The following is a 23268-nucleotide window of genomic DNA, read 5'->3' on the forward strand; positions in this document are numbered from 1 at the left end:
AGATTGACACCTCCATAATTGATGCTTCCTATTGCCTCTCAGAGACCTTTGATAATTTTCATTTTCCAAGGGAAACCTCCGATTGGAAAGTTTTTTAAATTGAAATTAAAAAAACAGTTTCTGTTTTTGTTTTTAAGTGAATGTTATTTTATCATGTAAAGGAATGAAAATTTATTTCCCTTGTGAATTAAGGACACACTCCTTTTTTAGAACTCTAGATACAATATGAGTCAAAGAAGTAAGAGGGGAGAGGTCGTTTTTGCACCCTAACCCCCGATCTGTAAGGGTTAACAAATTTCCTAACTATTTATAATATTTTGTCTTAGAAAACAAGAGCTATTATAATTTTGAAAGATAATGGCATATTAACATTGAGAAATGTTTGCAACCGCGAATGCAGGGATGTGGGAATAGAAGAAAAATTATATCTCAATTTTAAAGATAAACAATAATGTTTTTAACAATGATTTCTTCCTTCTAAAATTACCAACAAAATGCAAAATTTTTGACATGCAAATTCGGAGGTCCGTTCATTTTATCGTCCATTCTCCTATTCTTGTATCCGTGGGAAGTAGCAGGATAGTATTCAGCAAGGTATTCAAAGGAATGACAGATTTAATGTGCAATTTATAAAATACAATTGTTAAGAGTGCATAGATAACGACTTCTAAAATATCCCCTATAAAGTAATTGGGTCCGGTAGCAGCGCAAATTAAAAAAATATTTTCTATTGCTACAGCTGAAAATTATTTTGCTTTGGATAAATTAATATGTTTCTACAAACGCAATGAATAGCCTACCAACTGTGGCTTAGATTTTTAGAATTTAACAGGTGGCTTGCCAGAATAAAGTTTGACTTTATACTGTCTCTGCTTAGCCATGAAAAAAACTTAAAACCGTCTGAAGTGCCAAGATAGTTCTTACGGTTCCAATTTAAAGGCAAGCTGTTTAAGTGATCTTTTGCTTTAGAACAAAAGATAAGCAAACATACATTTTAAATTCTGTATCTTTTTTATACCTATTAAATAAATATTTCATTTTTTTTTTTTTGAGGATTTCATTATTTCATTAGTATTACATATATTTGACTTATATTTAAATTAGTCTGCCCCTAAAAGTTTGATTTTTGAGAGAAAGAAGATTAATTTATCCTCCTTAAATATATTCCAGTAAATTTGAGTTTTTTTAACCAAGTGCATAAACAAGAACTCTAAAAGAGTAAGTCTTTTTGGCGTGGTTCATATTTTTGAAAATTGATTCATAATTCCCGATTAGACCTATCCCTATAAGGTGATTATCCATGAGGGGCTATTAAGAACCTAACATAACAAACATAAATAATTTCAAAAAAGATTATGAAAGTGTGGGGTGGGGTGATTAATTTTGGTATAATACATGAAAAATACGAGATATAGTTATTTTATATTTACAGCTAGTAAAATTTAACTATGTGTTAAAAAAATACCAGGGAAATAGGGAAGGTATAATATAGTGGGTAAGGGATCTTAAGGGATAAGACAATGGACGATAAATTAATATACAGCCCCAATTAACAAAAACAAACCAACTTTTTTCTGTACATTACAATTATGGGGTTGAAAAGGTTGGACTTTACTAGTTTGGGACCAACAAATCAAAATTCAATACATCCAAAGATTTTGAGCAACAAATTAGTTAACGTGGTTATAAAACTTTGAGGAATAGTCCGTTTCGTGGCAACGCCCCTTTAGGGGCGATTCGTCATATTTTAAAATGGCTTTTTATAGGTTATTTTAGGTTAGGTTAGGTTATATTGGCTTAGGTGATTGCCCTACAGGGTTAGGCATTTGGCCCCGCAGAGTTAGAGCCCCCCGCAGGGGCTAGAAATAGGAGAAAAGCTACTGTGAAAGATACGAAGAATCGCCCCTTTAGGTGCGTTGCTACGAAAGAGACTATACCCAAACTTTGGGTACCAGTTTAATTTACCTTCCAATTGTTTTCCCCCTCTCCTGTTAGTGGACTGCTCCGTCTGTCTGTAATTCACTTTTAATTTGCCAACAGCTAAATTATAAGACGTCTTGCCTTAGCCAATAATGTTTAGTTACAAAAGTCAGAATTTTATTGGTTGTAATCGTCCTTGCTTTTTCAAAAATAATTGACATCATTCATACTTTCCATTTATTCCTGGGGGGTGAAATATCAGCTGCTTAATTTTATGTTTTCATTAAATTTTGCAGGCACCAAAGTATTTGGAATATTTGCTAATAAAGTGTTGATTGTTTTAAACAAGGGTGAAATCATTTTTTAAAGCAACGGTCAACAAGTGTACCGTAGGAAAACGAATATTAACAAATATAGGCTGACAGCGATGTATAAAGACTGAAAAAAAAAATATAATGCAAAATTGCTTGAATGCAAATGCTTATCTACGTATTTTCATTTTAGTTCTAGATTATTGATATACTTTTCTTGTTAATATTAATTATGCCTGAAAGTCCAGGAATCAGCATTTCAAAAATCTAGCTAATGAAAAGAATTATGGATATTTTAGGGAAATTTAACTTTCATTTCTATATCAGATACCAGTCCACGCTTTTCCTCAACAGTTTAGCGGATTTAAAACCGACACGCAACTAGCGGCCAATGGATCCTATAAATAGACACATTTGCTGAATCAAAACTGGTTTTACCTAAATTGTATCTGTTCCTTCTTCGCGATTATAGAATTTCAAAGATTTTAACAAAAAAATGTGTGATGATTTGACTTTAAAATGGCCTTTGATGTAAAATATTTATGCTGTATATTACCCTTAACACATGAAAGCAGTAGTTGTTTTAAAAACCTTTTTTTGTAGATTAATTATAACTTATAAAATTGTCAACGGGGTAACTTCTGACTTTAATTAATGCTTGTTTTTCTTACCTTGAAATTACCTTGAAATTTTAAACTTAGAAAGTAAAAACAGTAATAAAAAATAAATATATCATTTAACTAAAAATACTGGCACAATTGATTTACAACATATACTTTTTTTTTAATTGAAGCTTTTCTACAATTGGGGTCGGTTAGTCTGTCCGTCCGTCAGTAACAGTTAGCTTTTTAGGTGGAACAATTACCTTTTTCATTAACTTGGACATGTTAGAATTTTCCTATCGATTTCAAACTTTGCAAGGTTATTCCTGTACTAATTAGATACGGTTTAGAAAGCGTATCAATTCTATAATCATTACCAGAATGTACATACGCCCATTTTTAATATGTTGATTTTTGGAATACTGATTCCTAGGACAACAAAGTTCAATGTTTAAAGCAAAGCAACTTTATAATCAAGTCCTAAAATGTAATTATGTCCTTTAACATTATCCTGTATTCAAACAGTTTTTTTAATTACAAACAATTAAACAAATTTACTTACACATTTGTTCCGACTTTTATAACTTTATATTCTGATTATTCACTTCTAAAACTGTACAATGATAATGTCAGTTTGTCCTACGGTTTTATAGCTTCGCTTTTATAGATGTTGTCATTGACACTCGGAATTTTGTATGTAAAAAAGACACGATAGAATTAAGTTATCAACCACATTAATAATGTATACCTAGTCAAATTAGTTAACAACTTAATAGTTGATTAAGGATACTGTTTAAGGACATTCCTACATTTTTGATATGCTTTGTTTATAACATTCTACCTTTTTGTAGTAGGAATATAAAAAATGTTTCAAATCAACTTTTTGTAAATACACAACGATTGTAGAATTGCTATGCTTTCTAAATCGTGCCTTACTATTACTACAGAAATAACCAACCATGCCAATTATAAAATCAATAGGACAATTATAAAATGCCTAAATTAACAATAAGATCTATCCTTTATGGACAGACAGACGAACAATAAATATAGAAAACCTTTACATCTCATTTCTGCTGCTTGATTTTAAAAGAAATTAAAATCAAGCAGCATAAATGAGATGTAAAGGTTTTCTAATCTAACCTAAAGACTAACCTTTATTAGTTTGTTAACGTAAAATCCTGCATTATTAAAGATACTTGTTGTATGTATATGCTTCTATCCTTTATTCTTTATCTTGAAAGAGTCTTGTTTAAAAAAATATAATTATAGATCAACAAGGACCAAAATCTTTGACCTATTTAGATTATGATCACTTTTTGAAAAAGGTTTTGCCATGTCTTAAATAAGATACAAAATTAAATAATAATTGTTTTCAATTGCTAAATAATCTTAAATACACAAGACAATAATTTGGTGTTTAATTCAGATATACTAGCTCAATATAAAAAATAGCGATTGTGCCTATCGATTTCAAACTTTGCATGGTCATTCCTGTAGTAGTTTGGTACGATTATAAAGCGTAGCAACTCTATAATCATTACCAGAATGTCCGTACGTTCATTTAAAACATGTTGATAACTTAACAACTTTTTTAACAACAAATTTTTATGTGATCTAATTCTTCGTTTGATCTGATTTTTGGTATATAGATTCCTGGGACAACAAAGTACAATATTATAAGCGATGCAACTCTATAATCAAGTCCTAAAATGTAAGTATGTCCATAAACATTATCCTCTATTAAGCAGATTTTTTAAAAACAAATTTACTTACAATTTTGCTTCGACTCTTGTACTTTTATATTCTGATTATTGAGTTCTGACACTATACAAGTGTTTATGTCCGTTTGTCCTACCGTTTCATTGCTTCGCTTTTATGGATGTAGTCATCCTTGTTCATTATATCAATTATTTTATCCATATAAAATTCAAAATGGTTTAGAACAAAAATATTTACTTCTGTGTAATAAACGGCAAAGGATCTAAACAATTAGAATTAATAATTATAAAGTACTTTTGATATGACTTTTTATATCACTCATAATGCATAAAATAACCATTGTTATAAATCCTAAATATGTAGTGTTGAATTGTCTATAGAAATATTGTTTAAAATCCTCAACAAATATGACAAACTTATATTAATAAGCCATGAACATTAAGATTAAATGCTATTTTAAAGTCAAATCATCGCACATTTTTGGTTAAAATCTTTGAAATTCTATAATCCTGAAGAAGGAACAGATATAATTTAGGTAAAACCACTTTTGATTCAGCAAATATGTCTATTTATAGGATCCATTGACCGCTTGTTGCGTGTTGGTTTTAAATCCGCTAAACTGTTGAGGAAAAGTGTGAGTCTACCTTCGTAATATTGGTCTCCATTTGAATTTTTTAAAAGCATTCGCACCCTCCTCACCCTCCCCCCCCCTGAAAATCTTTGAATTTTATCCTTGTTTTGTGGGTAACATATCTTTGGATCAGAGTTCGTAAATTTCATTTATGGAATACCTCTAGATTTAAATAAAGTAGATGGGTTAAAAGCCTTTATAGATACTAAAGGCACTAGTGGGAGGTTGGGGAAATTGACGATTTCTCTTGGAATGGAAGAAGTACCCTCCCTCTAAATAGTTTTAAACCTTCCCTGGATCTATGATAAGTGTCAGTGTAAAAAAAATTATCGGTCCAGTGCAGTGGTTAGCGAAATACTTCTATACACATAGAAAGACAAAAAGACACCCTGTTACTTTTTTCCCCATTCCTCATTTTTCATAATTAAAGGAAATAAATAAGTAGCAAGGCAATAAGAAAAACAAAACACTTTTGATGTAATTTAAGATGTCAAACTTGAATTTTTTCAGACTTGTTAGGTAAAGTCAGTTAACGTCATTTGAATACCGTCATTTAACATACATGCACTAATTATTAAGTAGGTGCATTACTTAAAATAAAACCTATATGTACATATGAAAACCTGCAACTCCTATATTTTACTTCTACGTGAATGAAACTTTATTTTTATGGAATATTCTTATTTTTAACACCATACTTAAAACAGTTGCAATTTTCCAGTGTTACAGGGAGAGTTAAATGAAAAAGTACAGTGTACATTATACTGGTACCCAAAGTTTTAAACATTCGTTCTTAACTTCTTCTATCATTTGTTGGCTTAAAAACTTGTATTAAACCTTCATTAGATGGATCAGGCTTCAATAATTTCAATCTTGAGAAGGGGTTAATTTTTTGTCATCTTTTGGTATGTACATTTTAATGTCCAATGTCTTGTCCCTTAAGATCCCTGGGATTGTTTACAGCACAGAAAAAATCCCTTTAACCCTGTAGAAGTAGCATTGCGCTGTAATTGTAACAAAGCTTGCTTAATATGATAATATTTTAACTTTAATTAGCAATATTTTCATTTCAATTCTAGATTTCTGTATTTAGAATAATGTAAACCCTCTTAATGTATTTCTATTATTAAAATTAAAATTAAAATAATTTTTAATGATGATTCCTAGAATAGATTAATAGATCCACCTTTAATGTTATGTATGTATTCTTGGCTGCTACATGAAATTTGCTTCTGAATTTCCTTTAGAGGATTCCTCTATAACCTAATTTGTCCTTCTGTTTATTTAGCTTTTATTAGGGCCTTGGTAAATTGTTTCATGTTTCTGTGCTTCGCTACATTTTTATGGATATTATCATCCTTGTTTTTCTTATTACCTTCATATTTTAACCCCCTTGATATAATCATTCTATGTAAATTTAGAATGTTATAATTCTAACACGCTGTAATTTCTTAACTTTACAATGACTTTATAGTTTTACTTTTAGTTTTATTAATATTTTACTCTGTAATTTTAATGTTTACTATAGTGACTTAGCCGCAGAAGGAGGGGGCGACGCACCCCCCCCCCCCCTGTTCACCATTAGATTTTATTTAATTTAAAAGAAAAAATTTTGTTTAATTGAAATTCGTAGGAACTAATTCTCTTGAGTCCCAACTTCCCTAAAAAAATAACATGAATTTTCCTGTACCTAAATAAAGCTTCTCTGAAGAGTAGAACCAAATTATTGTTGATAGATAGACACGCTAACATCTTATCTATTTTATTTTTGAAATTGGGAAAAAAAACATAATCTTTTGATTAATAATGACTGTTGTTTGTTTATCTTTCGGTACCTTTTTATGACACAAGAACTAAAATTTTGCAAAGCAAATTTGGCGTAGTTTTATTAAAATAAAGAAAGTTTTGGTGCTCGCTAGGCTTTTTGAGGGAAAGTACCTTATCTATTCGTTGTGCTACTGTTATATTTTCATTCAGAACGTTCGGAGAGACAGTTATGTTTGAATTTTTGACAACTTAGTTAAAGATTTTGTCCAGACAAACCCACGAAAAATATTGACGTTATGCCAATAAAGATCATGATGGAATCATTTTATTAATTAATGATTATAAACAAAATTATCCCACTAGAAATAAAAGTTACTGGTTGAAAAGTTTTGACACTTCTCGTCTGGAACCAACCAATCACAATTCAATAAAATTATCCACATTTTTGAGCCAACAAATAAGAAAACTTAGTTTTACAACTTTGATTTCCAGCCTAATTTACAGTCCAATGTCTTCTCCTTCCCTTTATGTATTTGGTATAATGGTTTTAAACTCGTAAGCAAATGAAGTAAGATTGATTTTAATCAAGGTGAAGTGGGTTCAATTATGAAAGATGCTTTTAATTTAACATGGATGACAACATCCATAAAAGCGAAGCACTAAAACGGTAGGACAAACAGACATTAACACTTGTGTAGTGTCTAAACTGAATTATCAGAATATAAAAGTATAAGAGTCGAAGCAAAATTGTAAGTAAATTTGTTGAAAAACTTCTTGATACTGGATAATGTTTATTGAGTTTATGGACATACTTACATTTTTAGGATTTGATTATAGAGTTGCTTCGCTTAAAATATTGTTCTTTGTTGTCCCAGGAATCAATATACCAAAAATCAGATCAAACGGATAATTAGATCACATAAAAATTTGCTGTTAAAAAATTAGAAAAATCAACATGTTTAAAATGGACGTACGGACATTCTGGTAATGATTATAGAGTTGCTACGCTTTCTAAATCGTACTACAGGAAATATCATGCAAAGTTTGAAATCAATAGGACAATTCTAACATGCCTAAATTAACGAATAAAAGCTATCTATCTCGGACGGACGTACGGACGGACCGACCCTAATTATAGAAAAGCTTCGCTTTTAATAAATAAACACGTCGTAAGAACACCAGTTTTAACTAAGTTAGTATGCAGTAATTTGTAATTACAATTTCATATTATATTTTACTGTAGTATGAACAGAATTTTTGAAGTGATACTTCATAAAAAAAATCTTCTAAAACCCAGTATTTCTTACTGGTTGTGTGATCATTTCCGTTTAATAGTTAACAATGTAATACTGTATTACTACAAAAATGTAAAAGCATATTTAATAAAAACGCAAATTATCTGAAATGCCAATGCATCAAAAACGCAATTGTATCAAAATAGCTAAATCTTGTTGTTTTAAATTAATATTTGTAAAGAAGGTGTATCAACTTTTTTTTTATAGCTAGCCGGTTCTTTTAGTAAGTAGTAGATGTAAAATTTTTCATAGAATTCAGATATGCAATCGGTTTTTTTGTAGACCTCTTATTTTTTAAGTAATTTAAGTTTAAAAAAAAAAAATTAAGTCGATTTTAAGGTACTAAAATGCAACAAAAAAAAGAAAGAAAATGGCCATTATGAACAAAAATAGTAAGATCTTTAATTTGACACCTTACTTTTTCAATTCTGTCAGGTAATTATTGAAAAAATCGATTTTTTTAAACCCACGAGAATAAAAACTTTGAATTTAATTTTATCATTTCACAGGTAAAAAAATATGGGTTCATATATACCTTTAGAATCAGAAAAATATTACGAATCCATTGTAAGCAAAATTGAAAAAAAAAGTTTACAATATAGTATATAAACTACAATAAAAGGAATTATATGAAAATATCATATTATATTGTACAGGCAACGTCTTAATTCTTGAATTGAGTATAAAAATGGGAAGGGGGTAAAGAGGGGGTAAAAAAGGGAAGACGATAGTGTTGCCTGAACCAAGAATATAATTGGCCATTTTTTTATTTTTTTACTTTTTTTCAATTTTGCTTACAATGGATTCGTAATATTTTTCTGATTCTAAAGGTATATATGAACCCATGTTTTTTATGTCTGTTTGAGAAAATATTTAGGTCTAAAGTTTTTATTAAACCGAGGTTAAAAAAATAGATTTTTTCAATAATTACTCAACAGAATTTTAAAAGTAAGGTGTCAAATTAAAGATCTTACTATTTTTGTTCTTACTGGCCATTTTATTCTTTTATTTTGTTGCGTTTTAGTACCTTAAAACCGACTTAATTATTTTTTTAAAAAACTTAAATTACTTAAAAAATAAGAGGTCTACAAAAAAACCGATTGCATATCTGAATTCTATGAAAAATTTTACATCTACTACTTACTAAAAGAACCGGCCAGCTATAAAAAAAAAAGTTGATACACCTTCTTTTTAATTATTTTAAGTGTCGATATTTTGAGATTATATCATTATCAATTTGATTAGGTACCTAATCTGTTTAATATTCATTTTTTCAATTGCTGGAAATTGTAATTGCTTTTATGAATTTGGCGGATTTGTTGAAATGTTTATTCCGCGGAATTAATAGCACACCCATCTTAGTATGCAGTAATCCTAAAATGTAATAACACAGTCTATTAACCTATTATCTTGTCCAAGTCTTAACTCAAGGCAAGGATACTTTTCCGCCATTTAAAAGAGATCATGTTTTTATACGGTAGCATGCTGTAATTGATATTAACCTTGTCTATTTTCTTAAGTCTAAACTCAAGGCTAGGCTACTTTTTAACCAACTTTTCCGCCGATCAGAAAGGATCATTTTTGTTTAGGGTGTTTTAGTATACATTAGCATGCTGTAATCGTTATTAATCTATTGTCTTGTCCAATTCTTTACTAGGACACTTAGAACCAAATTTTCTGCCACTCAGATAGTAACATGTTTGTATACTGATGTTTAATTTACAGTAGCATGCTAATATCAATTAAATAACACATAACAGACAACCAACACTTTTTGATTGCACAACCTTTGTTGGGAAGTCCTAACTGAGCATGGTAATGAGTTGCGCCTGTATTAGACAAAGGCATTCCTACAACTCTTACCACTAATGTTGCTTATCTGACATAGCAGTGATAGGAACGCTTTTTAACTTCTTTAGTAATTTTGAATGTAATGTTCTAATTCTTATGTTACAGCTCCTTCATATCTCAATCTGTCGCCCCTGCTTTGTTTGACTTTACAAACATACAATATAATCTCAGATTAATCCATAAGAAACACCCTAGCTACTAGTGCCCCCCCCCCCTTAACACTTCCAGTCCCCCTTCTTCTAATGCATTTATGTTTGTTAACAAATAAGCTATTAATTAAGTTTGCTCCATACAGAAAAAAAGTCCACAAATAAAAAAATTTTTAAGGCTCATAAATATTCGTTTTTCTACATAGAAAAACCTGCACAGGACTATTGCTAAGCTTCCCTGACAATTATAGAGTGATCGATAGATCCGTTAACGAGATTTTATTTCATACACAAACTCACCTTCTTTATATTTTGTTCTTTCCCTTAAAAGGGTTTATTGAGCACTGAAAACTTATTTTGAATAACCTAACCATACCCAAAGTCATAAACAAATAAAATCCCCCTCTTCCCATATTTTCAATTTCTTTAAAAATATGGGGTTGTAGAGTTTTTGTGCTCGACAAGGTACTTTAAGGTTAACTGCAGAAAATTTTGAAGACGATTCCTTTTATTAATGGCTACATTATTTTCAGGAAATCGAGGGAAGTGTTGACGATTACACAGATGATGAGCTGTCCGAGATCAACCAGCAGAAGGCGGGGGGCGGAGCCTCTTCAGATACGGAGGCGGATTTTCTGGATAAGGTAGGACTGTCGTAACTTACTATAACGTTAGGGTCGGGCCAGGGAGTAATGGGATATTGGAATATTAATTACCAGGGAGGGAGGACTCATTGGGCAGTTAGTTACACAGGTACCTAAAGTTTTATATAAACTTTATCTTATTCGTTGGCTCAAAGTTGAATTTTGATTGGTTGCTTTCAAACTAGTAGTGTCCAAACTTTCAGCAAATTTGTAATTATTTATCATCATTGAGGAAGTACTTCAATTTATTGTCCAATGTTTTTCCCTTAGGATCCCTGGTTGGAACAAGTCTTTGAATCAGTGTTTCGGAGCCGGAGCCGGGAGTAGCAACATTTTTGGTGGAGCCGGAGCCGGATCCGGAGCCGTATTTTTCGTTAAAAACGGCTCCGGCTCCAGATTAGCTAAAAATGATTTTTTAAAGTAATATTATAATTTGGCAACGGTCTATTTCCATATAATAAACTGAAAAACTATTGTTACTTAACAAATAGACACACATCCTTCTACTTTTATATAGCTTTAATCAAATAAAAGCAAAATATTTTATATTATTTATTTTATTTTATCAAATTCAATAATGAACAAAAATTTATATATTAATTTTAAGGTAGGAGCCGGAGCATGAGCCGGAGCCGCATCAAAATTAAACGGCTCCGACACCCTGCTTTGAATGCTAGTGTGACTTTAATCTTAGTAATCTTAGTCATTTATATAATTTCTTAAAGCCAAATTATTGATTTGTTGATCTTAACACTTTGATACAAAATCTTTTTTGGAAAGTCCTAAATGAGAATATTATATGATTCACCCTGTTAAATTTATTCCTCCATCTTATTTCAAATAAGGAAAAATATATAAATTTTTCTAGGTTTTAAATAAACTGAAAAAAAACTACTTTTTATGTTGACATACAAATCTTCTTGCGCTGAATTTATTTTCAAACTCCGTGTTTATTGAAAGCTGTAAAATGTATTTTTTTTTATATTAGCAAATTAAGTAGATTGTTTGGTCTTCCTAAAAGATTAGTATTAGTATAGTTTTTAGAGTAGATCTCGCCATCCTTGCGTTATACCCCAGTTTCATTAGATTTTTACTTAAGTTAATTCTCTTTTCAAATTGTATTTTTGCTATATTTTGTTTTAGCATGTATTGTGTATAAACACTTTTGAAATAAATTGGAAGCTCTCTGCAGAAAATGTGTTTCTATTACCTATCAGGAAGGGAGGGGGGAATGGAATCAAAATTATTGGTACCTCAGCAATAGAAATAGGAGAGAAGAACTATAGTGTGAACCCCTTTTTCGTAAATCTGACAAAGGAACTCCATCAGCTGACAAAAAACTTCAAAATTTTTCGAGTATATAATTTCTAGAAAGCTAACTTTATATTAAGGAATTCAACAATTCATAGCTAACTTATTAAAGGATTTGTAATATGCTTTACACTATACTAGAAAATAAATTTTAACACGATATAATTTACGTGAGAAAAGCTTTATCTTAAGAAATGCGACTATTTACAGCTGACTCTTTATATGAACAAAATGAAAAAAATATGCCCTTTCCCTTTCCCATATGTGTACAGTGTATACACAGTACAACGCTAGGTCCTGTTGAAAACGTAACGAACGTACTGTTGTATTGCTATTTGTTGTTATTTTATTTTTATATAATTTATTTCGAGGTAAACATGAAACAAACTATAAATTTATGTATTTTAAATGTTTATAATAGATACGAATTACGAATTATAGATTATAAATCATGTACATTTGAAGTCCGAGATATTATTTTTTTGTTTTAATAGAAACTCAAGAAATAAATATGATTTTATTAACTTAAATTCATAAAGAGATTTTTATTATTTTACAACGATTGCAATAGATGAAGCATATTTATTATTAATGCACAGATAAAACATAGATGTAAAACAACAATATGAAGGCAGTACTTCATGTGATGGACTTGATTCGAGTAAAAGTTGAAAGAACAGCTCGAATTAACTCTAATAAAAAATCTAGAAAACTTCAGTTTAATTCAACCAATGAGATTTTATGTATGCTCCGATGCGATTCATTTATTGGCTCAATCAGACATTCCCTCTCTTTCTTAGTACCTTTATTACCTCAGCCTTACACTACCAAAAGCAAAATTTTTCTGTAATAATTGAGCAGAGGATTAATTAATCTTCTATTTTCTTATACCTTTATTCTTGTTTACTTGTTATTTGTTTTTACTGCTACAATTTTAAAAGAAGAAGTTTTCTAAAACTAAGGTTTTCTGTACGCCAAATTTTTTCGAGTATCGATTTAAAATTTTTCATGGTTATTTTGTAGCAATTAGGCTTGGTGAAAAATATGATGGAATTGTCCTAGCTTACTGAAACTTTCATCGGTGTAATTTCTGATAAGATTTCAAATCTCTAACCTCTGAATGAACCGATGAGGTACTCAATCTCATTTACAATAAAATTTATAATAGGTCCAGCGCCCCACCTCCAATTTTTGTCCTTTTCTTGTAAAACTAAAATTGATAGCAATGAGGTTCGACTCCTCCTTTACCTCCATAACTTATTTCCTTAAGTACCCCACATTAAAAATTTGCGGAATAGTTCCTTAAGGGGCGATTCATCGTATTTTTAAAATGGCTTTTTATAGGTTAGGTTATATTGGGTTAGGTGATAGCGCACAGGGTTAGGCCATTGGCCCCGCAGGTTTAGAGCCCCCCACCGGGGCTAGAAATAGGAGAAAAGCTATGGTGAAAAATACGAAGAATCGCCCCTAAAGGTGCGTTGCCACGAAAGGGACTATACCCAAAATTTGTAGCATAAACTTGTATAGTAGCTGGACCCCGCTGAAAAACATGTATTTGTTCCAATAATGGTATTTGCCTGTATATGGCAAAGCAAGGAAACAAATTTTTTTCCTCTGCTTTTGTTGTTAAAGTTAAAAAAGCAAGACAATAAACTAAGATAAATATGGCTCAAACAAAAGGCAAATGTGTAAAATAGAGGGTTTCAAAGTTCATTTGATTGTAGTTTTAAGATATCTGAACACTTTAATATGAAAAAATACTTTTTTAAATGTTCATTAAGGGTTGAATGGGAAAAAAGCTTCTAGGTGATACTTATTTTTTTTTTTAAATTTAAATAAAATATTTTTAGCTACGTACTTACATCTAGCAAGAGAAATGGGAACTTAAAAAATGTATTCCTCTTTTCAACATATGGAATAGATATAAGTGCTTTAGATGTTAGCAAAAAAAAAAATTAGCAGTATTTCAAAAAAATTTGATTATTAAAACAATCTAGTGAATAATGTGGAAGTTTGAATGAAATGTTCAGGGTTTGGTCAATTGGAAAAAAATCAGTCTTTTATCTGATTCCAAATCATAATGATGAATAATATATCCTTTTTTAGTGGAATTTAGTTTTTATATCTATTTAGAGGGTTATGACCTTCTTTTTCAAATAACCACAAAAAAAAGAAAAAAAGTACAAAATTCATTGTTTAATTCCATATTTTAGTTTGAAGTTTTAATTATCTTCCAATGAAATATCATTGTATAATGCTCAACAAATAAAATCTAAAACTCACTCTACAATACTTTATAGTAAAAAGTAATTGATAAATTACTCTATAGACACTTGTTTTACAGGGTTCGACAACCGCACACTTTTTTGGTTGATAATAGCGTAACTATAGTTTTTCTTCGCTTAGCGGCCTATTTGAGGTTGTGGTGCTTTCCCTAATAATGCTTAGCGAGCCCCTTTCCGTATTTTAAAATAAACTAAAAATGAGGTAGATGGGCGTCCTTTTCCTAACCTTTGAGAATTTTCCCTATGCCTCGCACTGCGGTGCTCTAGCCCTTTACCCAACATAACCTAACCTTAGCTGACCTAAATTAAATGACAATCATACGAAGACTATGGCAACCTTATATAGAAGTTTCTGTGCTCGACTAAGCAATTTTAGGTAAACCACCATAGTGACAAAGTTTATCGAAATCAGGCGGGAGGATGCGAACAGCTGAAAAACATTGTACATTGTATACAGATGCGGCTGCACTGCCATGCTCAATTAGACACTGTTTTCTACAAATTATTGTATTAATTGTTCTTTAACCTTTACCCTCTTTCAAAGGTTTCTAGAAAAACAAATATGAATCTGCCAAATTATGTTTTATATTTATGAAATGATGATAACTTTTCCGTTATTCAAAGTAGAATATATATTGGATGAATATTTGGATTCTCACTTAGGCATTTGTTTGAAAAATATGTATCGCTATTTGTAGAAAGGTAGCTCTTATATTATTTGACATTATTTTTATTTTTGCTGTTCTATCAAAGATTTTTTATGCGGAAGTGCAGTGACGCCAGTTTTATTGCGTCTAGACCTGACATGGCAGCTGGTTTATATTCTTATTTCTTATATGTTTATATCCCAGGAAAACAGTGATAGTAAGATCAAGGAGGGAGGGGACATTGGATTGTGTAATATATTGGTACTTTAAAAATTTGGTTACTTTAATTAAATTTAAACCATAAAATTGTTAATTTTGTTTATTACCATTGGGGTTGTATATCGTTATTTGTCTTATCCCTTAGATCTCTGGAGATAGACTAACATATATGAATTATATTATATCTGTTTTCCTAAAAAAATTTAAACATTACTTTAATAATAGATTGACACATTGTGCAGAGTAGATTCTCATTGGTCATGATAATTTTTTCATTGAATTTTAAACCTCTATCTCTAATAGCAACCAAAAATATCACATGTCATGACCACAAAATTATCTCCACACAGATATAGTTATAGAGTAGATACTCTAAAATCTTAAATAGCAGCCAAGATAGCCACATTTTCTCCTGCTAACATTGCTAACGAACGGACGGACGAATTAAAGTGCATCATATTAAAAAGAATAAATGCTTTTCATCCTATAAAAGGTTAAGGGTTTATTAGAGCATGGTTGAAAGATAGGTTAATGGATGAAAAATAATAATTTGTGGAAGATCATTTATATTCCTGTTTTTGAGTAAATACCTATTTAACATAGACCCCTCTGAATAAAAATAGTTTATTGTCCATTGTCATATCCCTTAGGTTTATTATAATGCATGCTAATATAAACAGGATGAACGGATGCAGTTTTTCATGTCTATTTGGGATCTTAAGGGATAAGATAATGGACAATAGATTGATGTACATACATCCTTTAAGATGATATACAAAATTACCCATTGTGTAGTTAGAAATTATTGGTTGAAAAGTTTGGACACTGCTAGTTTGAACTAACCAATCAGGATTTAGGTTAATGGTAAAATAACTTAACCCTAATTTTCTCCTCCTTTCCAGCATTTAACCTATTATTTTATATTTTCTCTTTCAATAAGAATAACCCCGTTCTACTCTGCATATAAAGCACTTTTTATGATATATATTCTTTCTCTAAAAGTTCACTTTACAAATGTATGATTATTAGAGTGGTTTAAAAGTACTAGAAAGGGTAGGAATATCTATATGATCATTTCTTTATTTAGAAAAGCTATTCTTTAGTTCAATGTGTCTGTATGTATTTAAGTTAGATAATCATATGAACGTCATTTTGCACATGAAAAATATCCATAAAAGCGAAGCAAAACAAATGAAAAGTAAGAAAGGCGAATATTTACAGATGTAGGGTATATTTAAACTTATTCAAATATCTATCTTGATAATGCCTTATATAGATTATTTACATTTTAAGACCCTATTATAGAGGTGCTTCGCCTATAACATTATACCTTATGGCCGCAGGAATCCATATTCTGAAAATATAGTGAAATGGGTGATTATATAATTAAAAGACAAAAATCATCATGTTTATAATGTACATACCGACTTTCTGGTAATGATTATAAAGTTGCTATGCTTTCAAAACTGTACCTAAATGTTGCAGGAATCATTATGCCAAGTCTGAAATTTACAGGAAAATTTTAACGTTCTTAAATGAATAATAACACCTCTCCGGCACAGGTATAGAAAAGCTTTGTTTTTACAAATGTAGTTGACTGAAAAAAACTGACGATCTCTAAAACCTCTATTTTCATATGATGCAGAATATACATATTTTTATAATGGAGTTCAGATCCTTATCACAATATACTTTAGGTTCATTTTAATGACTTAAAATGAAGACAAATAGGATAGGCAGCGTTGGCAGAAAAGGGTTAGATGCAGGCAAGGAGGGGACATTAGACTGTAAATGATTAATGGTCCCCAAAGTTGTATAAACATACTCTCTGATTTGCCGGTCTGAACATAAGTTTTTATGAACAATCAGTGACCGAACTTTTTCAAAATTAATTTTTATATTGAAAAGGGGTAATTTTGTTTATTTTTATTGAGGGCGTATATCAATCTATCGTCTATAGTTTTATTAAAACTATTTTGCTTTATGCTTCTTTTTCAATTTGCATAATTGCTCTTTTTTTTATAACACTTTCAGCATGCGGCTTATACCCTTATTTTCGAGGCAGAAAATTTGACAGTAAAATAGATTTTTTTCTCCAGATGTTATATCCCTGTCCTAATCAATGCAATGTTGATAAAAACTCAACGAAACCATAACATATTAAGGAATATAACTATTTAAATAAATTGAAAGATTTTTATCTTATGGCCTTAAAAATGAAGGAATTTTCTGTATGTAGGGCAAAAAAAATGAAGCAAAATAGCAAGGAAAATTTTGTCCAAATCAAAAGTAATTTGATACTAACCCAAACTATCATCATTTTGTTGAAATGTATTATTTTCTGTAACATAATGTTTTAAACGCTTTTACAAATCAATTTAAAAATGAAAAAAATAAAAATTTAACTGTAATATTAATTAGTGAAAAGGTTGGAAGCAAACAAGTTTTTTCTGCAGGTGCCCTGTCCCTGTATTTGAAAGAATGTCCCGACTTCTTGTATATAGAGTAGCTGCGCTACTAAAAAATAAGCCACATATTCTGGGACTGGTATTTAAAATAGTTGCTAAATTCTTCGGTTGCTAATAAAAGTTCACCTTGAACCGTTTTAGACCGTGCAGACAGACATACAGACTCACAGACAGAAATACATACAGACAGACAAACACACATTCAGCCAGTATTCTAATTAAGCTAGAACAACTACCAAAGAATTATTTTTGTGGCAGTTTTTATTTAATTTGATCATGATTACATTTTTGCCCTTAAATTAGGTAATTTAATAATTTAAGATACCCCCATATATGACTTTATCCAATCCCCTCCCCTAACCATGGAGATACGTTATACCAATAAATGAGTATTGTATACAAAGAAGATAAAGTATAGAATAGAATCCAGGTAGAAGATTCTGCCTGGCTAGCCTGAAGTAAAATTGGAACTTTTGAAAGACCAAAACGGCTACAAGGCTGTTAGTAAATAACATGATTTCAGTAATTATTCAGAAAAAATATTCAAAATAAATTTCTTTTCCAATGATTTACTAAAAGCCATGTAGCCAAGAATCCAGCTTCCTCTTCCCTATTCACAATGGATTAAAAATGAATTTAATGTGCATATTAAGCCTTAAAAAAATAATTATGTAAGAAAATTTACAACAAAATATTGGTCTCAGTATTTATATTATAAAACTAGGTTGCGCTCTTATGTTTCTTATATTAGATGTTGATACAAATTAAACTTTTCTAGTTTTGTCCAACTAGTCATTGTGATTTGTACTTTATCATTATTGTCTTTTCTGCGCAAGTCAAAGATTCCTTCAAATTTCCCAGAGATATTTAGGGTTTTCATTTCTATTCCTCCTTATTCTATGATTGTATAATGTATTAGCAACCTAAATTGACGACAAAAATTTCCTGTCACAATAATAACGTGTTCTATATCTATTTATTACAATAACTTCTATTGAAAGAGTAATAGTTACTCTTTTTACCCCTATTTGATAACCATATAAACATTAGGTAATAAGAAATTATCTTTAATTTGTATGTTTCTTTCTGGGATACAGAAATAGGACAACAGATCTTAAAGAATTATTATTCCGCTTTATTTGTACCGCTTTTGCACTCCTAGCATGTAGGTTCTTAGTATTCCAAGGGAAAGAGGTGGGCAGAATAATAGCCTAAAACCAGACCAACACTTTAATCTAAAAATAGCCTAAAATAATTACAGGACCTATGTGAAGTTTCTAAGTAGAGAACTCAATCAGTAGTCATTGATACCTTAAGCTACAGACAAAAAAGACTACTTTATATAATAGGATAAGCCAATTTATGAATTTGGGGGAGGATTAATTTATCTTCAATTGACCTATTCCTATATCACTGACTACCACCCACCTTTTTAGCTAACCATGTTATTTTTAACCCCTTTAAGATATTTGTGGTGCTTTTACATTGTAACTAATACGCATAATGACAACATATCCTAATATTTATAAAATAATGGTTAGAGGTAAATACACGAGAAATTTTAAACTTTAGATTATGTGATTCATAGTAGGTATTTACCCTAGAAAGCAAGAATATAGGCTAACATATTTTAATATTCTTGCTAAAAGTTTGTTTGTTGTTGTGAATAAACATATTATTTGTTAACAAGGAGCCCGCAAAAAGAGTGTTTATACAATGTGAATGTGGCGAAATCAAGTAATTTACAGATAAATTGTCATGAAGACTTAAGAATTCCTATTTTTAATACAGGATTCTATAACTCTTGTTTCATACTTGTAAATTCTAATAACTTTATATAGTACCTAATGAGTTTTATAGTCCATTTCAACTTACCTTTAAATTTGTTACACTTCATCATGTTTAGAAAATTAGACTGTATTGCTTGAACATCGCACAAAAAGTGCAGCAACTTGTTAAGCTGAATGACAAACATGTTATTCTCCTCACCCTCCTTGATATGACCACCTTCAACATCACCTACCCTGTCAAGACTGTTTTCTCTGCAATTCGTTTCATTAGCATAAAAATGCCTGTTTCTTATTCTTATATACAAGTATGCAAGTAGGTATGTTAAACTTTTTTAAAACTTTTATTTTGAAACTAAACTGAAAATTTTGAATTTGAATTCCCCCCCCGCCCCACCCCCTCCCTAAAAGACTAGTAGGCGTAGCAGCTAATTTGAAATAATATTAAGAATAAGGAGGGTTAAAAAAGGTTCCATATCCACTATAATTGGATAATGCCAATTTAAATTAAAAATATTTTTGCCCCAAACATTGTCCCTTGAGGTACACCTTTTTATGAATTGTTAGATTTATTTATAGTGGTCATTGTGACATCAGACTTATATGGTTTAGACAAACAGAAAATTTATGGTGCTTTTAAAAGTATGTTAATAAGATGTAGTATTTTTTATATTCGGTTTATTTATTGCCAATTGATAAATTATTGTGGCTCCTAAAAGTGAACCTTGAGGTTCTTGAAAATTTTGAGTCAAATTTAAAAAAAGGGTGGGGGGCGGGCGGGGTGATAGTTTATCGTTTGTTTGCTTAGTACTTTAGATCAGGTTAGGTTATTTAGAGTGCAAAGTGCCACTTGCAGGGATTAGGCAATGGCATAGAAAGAAACTTAACTATTGTCCCCTTACTTTCATATTCTTTTTATAGGTGGAGGTTGGGGGGGGAGGGTAATAAGTGTTCGGCACTTTAGGGAAAGCACCAATGACAATATTTTGCAAAAAGTAAGTAAAGTAAAAAAATTTAGTTGTAAATCAACAAATATTTATGTACTTTTGTATGTACTGTGTTCATAAATGAGGAAAACCATCTATTTAGCTTTTAATTGAATTTATATCAGATAATTTTCTTGCTTGTTAACTACTTATCTTAAAAACTGGTAGCAACCATTTACTTGGCTGATTTTCAAAGAATTAATTCTATCAATTCGATTTGTGAATGTTTTGACAGTATTATAAATTAACCTGCGATATTACCGTAAATATAAGCGTACTTGCTTGATATCGAAAGGGTGTCGTGTTCGAGTCTTGAAACTAAGCGTCATAATAGTGATGTTAAAAAGGACATTAATATTAGGCCTTTAAAAGCGCGCAATTCATTACCATGAACAATAAGGACAGACAAAGGTTGTGTAATTAAATAGCTGGTTGTCTGTTGGATGTTACTTATCCTAATAATCATGTGTGATAGTGTAACGTGTTCAGTCAAAATGGACGACTATTTAATGGACAAACTATTTGTCAGGGAAGCTTCGCTCTTATCCCCAAAAAAACTGTAAAGTCAAAATATATAAAAATTTAAACATGATGATTTACACGATTACGCTGCAATTTTATAATTAACTTTGTCCATATTAATTTTACTCCAACAATGCGGCTAGCTGCAACTTTATATGGGGGTTTTACAGGGAGAAAGGGAGGGGTCATTGGAATGTAAATTTTACTTTAACCCAAATATTTGGTAACATGCTTTCATATTTGTTGGCTCAAAAAAACTCAAAAAAGCAGTGTCCAAACTTGTAAAGATACAGTGTTTAAATGCCTTATGATGTTTATCAATTTATTGCAAATTGTCTTATCCCTTTAAAACCCTGGATTTATATTAATTTTTAGTGTCCGTGGGTGCATGTAAGACAGAGTTAGTTTTATCCCTCAGTAGCGCAGCTAATATACTCTTAACAATTACTGTAGAATCTAGAATGTACATTTTGCAGTTTATACTGAAGTATAAGTAGGTAAATACTAGATCAAAGATGTTCATGAAGAGGGAAAGTAAAGTTGTTTACCACTCATTTTACCAACCTCAAAAGTTTTAAAAAACGTTTGATTACTCTCCTCAAACCTTTGAAACCCTTTATTTTACCCCACTCAAAAAAATTGGACTTTCTAACTTTGGTGGACGGATTTAATTAATTATAGAGAAGCAAATTTTATAACTTTAGAGCTTCGCTATTTTCCTAATTTTAAATCGCTCTCATAATACCTAATGTATTATTTTGATGGTTAATCAACATATCGGATTTGAGAAAGGATTGAGCGAGTTAAAGAGTAGCTATATTTACAGTTTTTATACACTACGACAATTAAATGAGAACTGAGTAGCCAACGATTGTATGATAATATTCACGCATATTAGTAAGCCCACTAAAAAGCACGAAACTAACCACTTTTTTGTTCATTTTTTGTTACATTTTTATACCATGTTGGATTGCTAGATAGACATTGGTTCGTTTTGCTTTAAATTTGCTTTAAAAAGTGGTATTTTCATGATAGGTGTTGGACCAGGTAATGAAAGGGATATGGCAAAGTCCCCAAATTTTTTTGACCAATGAATATGAGAGTGCGTTTTAAAAACTTTGGGTACCAGTATTTTTTAAGTTTAAAGTAATCAAACCGTACACTAAAACCATTCTATTTATTCCTGATCTTTATAGATGCAAAACTGTATCTTGTGTATTAAATAGCCGTGTGTTAAAAGAGGTTTTATATGTATTTAATCTGATAGGTATTGATTCTCTATTAAAGGGACAAGGAACATTTTAACAATGAACAATTTTTCTTCCCTTAAGTGTCTAAAAATATTTTTAAGTGCTTTTTTAGTAGGTAGGTATCAATTTTTGTTTTAATGGAGGTTTATATTAGTAAGGTTTATATTTTATATGATAGGTACTGATAACCTATTAAAGGGACAAGGAACATTTGAACAATGAACATTTTCTTTAAAGTGTTCGTGAACATATTAGATAGTGCTTTGTTTTTCCCTATTTATAGTAGATTTTAATTTGTGTTTTAATGTAGGTTTATATTTGATCTGATAAGCAGTTGATTTTCCATTGAAGGGACAAGAAACATTTTATAAATAAACATTCCATTGCAAAAAACGCGATATTGGGTTTGTTAAAATATCCATTTATTTGGCATTTTTCAAGAATGTCAAGCGTGGGAAAATTTTTCGAGTGTGGGAACCATTTAATTTGATTTAAATGGTACATATGATTTTCATTTAAATTCATTTTTTGGACCCGTGAGAAAATTTTCTTAACGTGAGAACCATTTAATTTTCATTGAATTTCATTTTTTGGAAGTGTGGGAAAAAATGGGAGAAAAAATATGTTTTAGTAAAAAGAAATGTTCTATCAGTTTCAAACCTTTTTCATTCTATAGATCATACTGACTTTGAAAAAAATGTCAGACCGATTTTTGAAATTCAATCTGTGAAAAAAGATATTCAAGTTTAAATTTTTTGTTTTGAAAATATTATTTTACATGTAATGACGCCATCTTGGATTATGATAATTTTTTTTTGTTAGAAGATTTTTTTTCTAAAATATTTTTAAAAAATTACCTTTTTACAATAAAAAAATCTTTGAACTTAAATTGACCAATAAT

General features: G+C 30.3%; 1 protein-coding gene across 3 annotated transcripts in view; it reads left to right on the top strand.

Annotated features, from left to right (window-relative positions):
* The window catches only part of LOC145304022 (uncharacterized), a 528912-nt gene that overhangs the window by 291661 nt on the left and 213983 nt on the right, over nt 1-23268 (top strand). For all 3 annotated transcript variants that reach the window (XM_080145773.1, XM_080145774.1, XM_080145775.1), the window contains one exon: nt 10782-10892. In XM_080145773.1, the coding sequence (XP_080001899.1) occupies nt 10782-10892 (111 nt within the window). The remainder of the gene's footprint in view (nt 1-10781; nt 10893-23268) is intronic.

This window comes from Acartia tonsa, chromosome 13 (genome assembly GCF_053477335.1).
Source record: "Acartia tonsa isolate MP-2025a chromosome 13, ASM5347733v1, whole genome shotgun sequence".
NCBI classification, from domain to species: domain Eukaryota; kingdom Metazoa; phylum Arthropoda; class Copepoda; order Calanoida; family Acartiidae; genus Acartia; species Acartia tonsa.